Below are 7211 nucleotides of genomic sequence, written 5' to 3'. Positions count from 1 at the left end.
ACAAGATATCAGGACGAGGAGGATAATTGGGCGTGGCACTGAGCGTTAGGGACTCTATTATGTGGATGAGATAGCTCACCAAGGGGGATGCTTGCTCACGGATCTGCTGATAGAGAAGCTTGGTTGTGGCACCGTCGAATGGGTCATCCTTCCGCGGGTTATTTCAAATTACTTTTTCCAAAGTTTTCCCATCTTAAAGACATTTCTTGTGAGTCATGTGTTTTGGCAAAGAATCATAGACAATCCTTTAAATCCAGTAATACGCGTGTTAAAAATATTTTTTCCATTGTTCATGCTGATGTGTGGGGCTCTGCGCCTATTACTGGTGATCATGGTTTTAAATACTTTCTTCTGTTTGTCGATGATTTCACTAGATGACGTGGGTATATTTTTTGAGACATAAATCTGAAGTTTTCGAAAAATTTATCATCTTTTTCAAAATGATTCAGACACAGTTTCACAAAACTATCTCGGTTCTTAAATCAGATAATGGGAGAGAATTTGTTAATCAAGACATGAAAATTTTTTTTAAGAAAAATGAGTTAATTCACCAAACCACTTGCCCGTATACACCGGAACAAAATGGGGTAGCAGAGAGAAAAAATAGAATTCTTCTTGAAATAACACGAGCTTTGTTTTTGATTCAAATGTTCCGAAATTTCTTTGGCCTGAAGCAGTAGCTACCTCGGTATACTTAGTCAACCATCTTCCTACAAAGATTCTTGACATGAAAACACCCCTTCAAGTTCTCTCAAAATTGACAAAAGTCCCTGAACCATTTACTCTTCCGCTAAAGATTTTTGGGTGCTCTGTCTATGTGCATGTACCAAAACATGAACGCACTAAGTTTTCGGCATGCGCCGTGAAATGTGTTTTCTTGGGATATGAGATTAATCAGAAGGGGTATAGATGTTATGATCCATCTTCTAGGAAAATAATCACTACTATGAATTGTAACTTCCTTGAGTGTGAATACTTCTATCAAACCCAACTTAGCGGTCAAGTGGAGAGTAGGAATTCCCTAAGGGATATAAGTGGACCTCCAAGTTAGTTGGTGCCTCAATCAAGCAACTCCGAAGTGGAACCAACAGAACAAGCTAGCGCCATCGCCGAGCAGGTCACGTTCACTGTGGATCCCCCTCAGCCAACCACGCCTCCGATCAATCCCCCTCCAGTGATATCCGAGGTAAACTCTGAACTCATTCCTGAAAGTACGGTTATTACTCCTAACCTTCCTGAGGCAGATGAAGTCACGGCTATTGATGGGGACACTGGCAGATATATTCTACCCCCACGAAGCACTCGAGGGGTCCCTCCTAAGAGTTACAGTCCAGAAAAGATCGGGAGTAAAAGTAGATACTCAATGGCAAATCTTGCTAAAGCCAACCTCACAGAGATGGCAAGAGCTTTCACAACAGCCCTGTATGAAGAAGAAGAAGAAGAGATCCCTCAAACAGCTGAAGAGGCAATGCAAATACCTCATTGGAGAAAGACGATGATGGTAGAAATGAAAGCGCTGATGAAGAACAAAACATGGGAAGTGTGTGCCAGACCAGAAGGCGTGCGAGCTGTGGGGTGCAGGTGGGTCTCACTATCAAAAGGAGACCAGATGGGTCGATTGAGCGATATAAGGCCAGACTGGTTGCAAAAGGGTACACGCAAACCTATGGAGTTGATTATGCCGAGACGTTTTCCCCGATTGCCAAGATGAACACGATCAGGGTCCTTTTCTCCATTGCGGCAAACAAGGATTGGCCCCTACACCAGTTCCATGTCACTAATGCTTTCATACATGGTGAACTCGCAAAACCGATCTATATGGAGGCCCCACCAGGGTTCTCTGCGGAGTTTGAAGGTGGAAGAATATGCCAACTTAAGAAGACGTTATATGGGTTGGAGCAGTCACCCCGTGCCTGGTTTGGGAGGTTTACCGAGGTAATGAAAAAGTACGGGTACAAACAGAGTAACTCAGATCACACTCTGTTTTTGAAGAAAAGGGAAGGGAAGATCACATGTCTTATTATCTATGTTGATGATATGATCCTCACTGGTGATGATGAAGAGGAAATCAAACGGTTAAGACAGAATCTTTTCTCGGAATTTGAGATGAAGGACCTTGGATTGCTGAAGTATTTTTTGGGGATAGAAGTACTAAGGTCTCGACGAGGAATCTTCATAAACCAGAGGAAGTACGTTCTTGACTTGTTAGCTGAGACTGGAATGTTGGACTGCAAGCCGGCAGACACCCCTATGGTCCAGAACCATGGTTTGCAGATAGTAGAAGGAGCAGAACCCACTCATCGTACAAGGTATCAACGCTTAGTCGGAAAGCTGATCTACCTATCCCACACTAGACCTGATATAGCATATGCAGTCGGAGTGGTGAGTCAGTTCATGCATAAGCCTCAGGCGGCTCATTGGGAGGCAGCAATACGAATCGTCCGGTACTTGAAGGGAACACCAGGACATGGAGTAATGTTCGAGAAACACAGACACATGGACATATGTGGATACACCGATGCAGATTGGGCAGGAAACCCAAATGATCGAAAGTCAACCGCAGGATACTTTACATTTGTTGGAGGCAACCTGGTTACTTGGCGAAGCAAGAAATAAAAAGTGGTAGCATTGTCAAGTGCAGAGGCGGAATTTCGGGGAATTAAGAGCGGATTGACGGAGATTCTGTGGCTAAAACGGTTAATGACCGAGTTGGAGTTGATGCCCTTAGAACCCTGCAAACTGTTCTGTGATAATAAGACAGCCATCAGTACATCCGAAAATCCAGTACAACATGATTGGACGAAACACGTTGAGGTAGATCGACACTTTATCAAAGACAACATAGAAGTAAAAGTCGTAGAACTACCATTTTTAAGATCCGAAGATCAACTGGCAGATATTCTGACCATGGCTGTGGACTCGAGAAGCTTTCATGAAGTATTAGGCAAGTTAAGTATGGATGATCCCCTTACTTAACTTGAGGGGGAGTGTTGGAAAGAAATCAAGTAAATTAATGTGAGTAGATTGTGGGATCAAATCAAAGTGCAAATAATTGTGAAGATATGGAATTGATTGTAAATTACCGAGAATAAGGTAATTAGAATTAAGGTAGATCTTACCTTTTTTTATATAGCCTCCCTCCTATATAGATGGTTGTAATTCACGGTTAATCATAAGTTGAATGAAAAATCTAAGCCTTACAACAATTTTGAATCTCACAACATAACGTTAGTGACAAAGAAACTTCGTCGTTGAAAAACTCATGACACATCGTCACAGACCAAGGTCTTGGTTATATAGCAGAGTGGGAGATAAGATATGCTATCGTGGATGACCTTAGTTTCTTATTCAAGTAATGCGACAAAATTTGCCTATTTCAGAAAACATGATCAAAATCTAGGTTCTTATTGAAGAATTCAGAGTGTCGCACGGTGGGAAATGAAACGTCCACATTCCCATTAGGTTTGACTACTGAACACCATAATATTTACTTCCTATTACGACTATAGTACGATAAAGTTAGTTTTCATTATTCATAAATTAGCTAATACTCACAATCATGTCTTTTCCTTAATTTATGATCGTATCGCGTGTATCAAGATGTCAATTAAAATTGCTAATAATATTAAATTAAGAGTACCAGCTAATTAAGATCAATCCTAATTTGATGGACTAACTTACAGCTAATTAAGATCAATCTTATTTGATGGGCTAATTTATATATTTGGATAGTTAAGTCCTTTTCAGTATGATGGAAATGGAATGTGATTTGTACTTCTATAATTCTATTCTATTATTTTTTTGGTACAGTGGAATAGGAATGGAATAAATATACAAAAGAATTGCTATTTCATTAGTATTATTTTCGTTGCATTTAATTCCTACCTTCATTTCATTCCACTCTTATTTCATTCTATCATACCAAAAAAGGTGGTACATAGTTGAAGACTTGAGGTGTTTGGCTTAGCAGCTTGGCTAGGTTTCAACAGGTAGTATTGCGTCAGAAGATATAAGAGCATTTAAAAAAAAGAGACAAATAGGGAAAATATATTTATCGTTTACCTTTTTTAAAAAGTAAATACACATTCTTAAAAATTAGTGAATTTCAAGTGAAAAATATAAATTAAAAAATATAAATATTTTTATCATATTTACATTTTATGTGGAGAAAAAGATAATTAATATACCTCTTCAAAATTTGATGAAGATATAATACCTTCATAAATGTCCTTCCCATTGTTAAATGAATTTTTATATTAAAAAAATCAATATGATAGCTAGTTAATTCTCTTTACCTTATTATTAGTATTTCTGTTCTTGGAGTCTTACAGAATAAAGAGCACACACAGAAATTGTTTAATATAGAAAGAAATAGTTAAGAATGTCTTAATTCATAAGCAAGAGTTAGCAAAATGAAATTTCCCACTTACCAATTCCAATGTTCTAAATATCATCGCCGTAACATGAGATTAGAAAAATCCCTATCTTGTTTCATTTCCACATGTATATCAATCAGACTCATACATCTGGTTCTTTTAGTCACATGATTTAATTTATATAGCACCACATTAACACATGTATACGTATACAATGATTAAACAAAACTATCTATGTAGAGAAATATATACTATAGATAGATTTTGGACTTCAATATCATGGTTTGTTTGTAATATTACATGATTATTCAACGACTCCCTTTTTCAAAAATACTCAAGTGGCTGGGAATAAAATTTCCTACATATATGATGGTCATTATAGAAAGTTACACGCATGCAAAAGATATATACAAACAAATTAGTAGCAAAAAGATAAATTGCAAAATGCTTTGGTTGGTAAGCAATCTCCCTTGGCCTCATCTTTAAAAGTAGTTGACGAATGTATTATCAGTTGAGAAAATATTAATTAGCTAGAAAGCACGGATGTTTAATTAACACTTAAAAGATTCATCAAAATTTATTAGACTAATATATAATATTATGAAGTCATGAGATAAATTATTTTTTTCATGCATGTTATAATCACATTCTCATTTAGTCACTTTCTCCTTAAAGAAAAAGGGTTTTCTTGTGATGATGATGGTTTTGAACATGCAAACACATCAACCTTTAGAAGCATAAAAAGGAAGAACTATCCATCAATAAAGCGTATGGAAAGAAAAGATGGTCTAATATGTGTCTTTAATTGTGAAACAATGATGCCTTTTTTTATTTTTAAATTTCAAATCTCTAAATTATGACAATGTACCCTTTTAAGTTTTAAACCCTTTTGTAATCAATAAGAATTAGGAAAGTTGAGACGAATTTTCTTGTTTACTTTATCTTAATAGAAAAACAACCAAGGAAACATTCATGTATTGGATGGAGAACAAATTAACTAAACCATAATCTAAAAATTAATAGTACTACTTAATCAATTTCAAATTCATATTTTAACAAAGTGGGGATCAAATATGAAGAAAACATATCTCAAGAGTCAAAAAAGCAGAAACCCACCAGAGAAGATATACATTCACAAAGCACTGACCAGAGAATTAAAAAAAGATTAGTACAAAAAAGTTCAAAATTTATATTATTATCCAAGTGATATGAGTGCAGTCAAAACAAACAATCCACAGCATTTCCCCTTTTTCCTCCCATCATCCATAAAGTTAGCCAACTCAAAAAAAAAAAAAAGAAAGCCAGCATACAAACAACTCAAAAACATTCTTTCCTTGCATCAAAGACAGCTGCAGACAAACTAGGTGAATTTTCTCTATCACTTTGCCTTTTGGTAATAACAATAACCCCTTTTCTTTCCATCTTCAGAAACATCCATGGATAGTGCTCAGTGGACTCAGGTGCGAAGAGTTTTTACTTTTTTCTTCATTTCTTTTCTTTATTTTACTCTTTTTCTCAGCTTAATTAGAACAAGCTAGCTAGGGTTCATGTTGATTTTTCTTGGTTTAATTTTGTGAGCTTACCTCTTTTTCCTAAGATTAGGTTTCCAAGATCTTTCTTGAATTCATCCAAAATATGGTGCACGTGTAGTAATTGAGTAATTGAATTTTTTTTGAAGGATCAGGAAAAAAGCTTTCATTTCCCTCTGCATCCTAGTGTTGTACCTAGGACTACTAGCTATTGTCTTATTTTTGTAGCATTTTTCAGCAATCCCAAACACATCTGCAAAACCCCCTTTTCACCAAATCTCTGACCTTTTTTTTGAATCTAAGGAATATGGAGTTGCAAGATCCATGGCAGAAGCAGCTCCAAATGCATGCAGCAAGCCAGCAACGGAGAGAAAAGTGAGGCCACAGAAAGACCAAGCCATAAACTGCCCAAGATGCCACTCCACCAACACCAAATTCTGCTACTACAACAACTACAGCCTCACCCAGCCAAGATACTTCTGCAAGACATGCCGCCGCTATTGGACCGAGGGCGGAACCCTAAGGAACGTTCCGGTGGGCGGTGGCTCGAGAAAGAACAAGAGATCCTCTTCATCATCATCCTCCTCCTCCTCTTCACACAAGCTCCCTGATCTGAACCCTCCAAGCATTTCCCCATTCTCATCTCAAAACCCTAAAATCCATGATGATCTCAATCTAGGGTTCCAAGCTGATTACAGCCACTTTCTAGACCTCCCCAAGATTGAAGGCAGTAGAGACATGGCCACCAACACCAACACCAACACTTCCTCTTCCACAACTACTCCTCCTCTCTCAGCCCTAAACTTCTTCACCAATGGCGTCATTGCAGCTAGAGGCTTGAACTCCCTCTTCCCCATGGCCACAGACGATCAAAACAACGCCATCTTCGCATCCGGTTTCCCCTTCCAGGAATGCAAGCCGCAGCCCCTCTCATTCGGTATTGGTAACATGCCTCAAGAGAGCGTTAACGGGAGCCTAATGTTCACGTTGGGCGCGACCAGACGAAACTCCAGCGATCAGGATCAGAATCAAGATAAGGGGCACGAGAATTCAAATGGATTCTGGAATGGAATGTTAGGTGGAGGTTCAGCTTGGTGAAGAAAAATATCAGGAAATTAATAGGCTGCTTTCATCACTTCTTTTTCTCTTTTTTAAATCCATATTATTTCTTGTTTTTTGTCTATCTTTTTCCTTTCTCTTGTGTCATGGTTGCTTAGCTGTTTGGGAGTTGTTCAGAACTAACATACATATGTATTTCTATTTATTTAATTTCACTTTTAAGTAGTAATTGAAGCTAACTCGGTAA

General features: G+C 37.7%; 1 protein-coding gene across 1 annotated transcript; it reads left to right on the top strand.

Annotated features, from left to right (window-relative positions):
* Window positions 1-5628: 5628 nt before the first annotated feature.
* On the top strand, window positions 5629-7211 carry LOC121793520 (dof zinc finger protein DOF2.5-like). The gene is made up of 3 exons (XM_042191539.1): window positions 5629-5740; window positions 5805-5836; window positions 6209-7211. The coding sequence occupies exons 2-3, from the start codon at window positions 5813-5815 to the stop codon at window positions 7001-7003; spliced, it is 819 nt and encodes a 272-aa protein (XP_042047473.1). The 5' UTR covers window positions 5629-5740; window positions 5805-5812; the 3' UTR covers window positions 7004-7211.

This window comes from Salvia splendens, chromosome 3, assembly GCF_004379255.2.
Source record: "Salvia splendens isolate huo1 chromosome 3, SspV2, whole genome shotgun sequence".
Taxonomy (NCBI): domain Eukaryota; kingdom Viridiplantae; phylum Streptophyta; class Magnoliopsida; order Lamiales; family Lamiaceae; genus Salvia; species Salvia splendens.
Note: the sequence above shows the minus strand (reverse complement) of the source record. Positions and strands in the feature narration are given on the sequence as shown.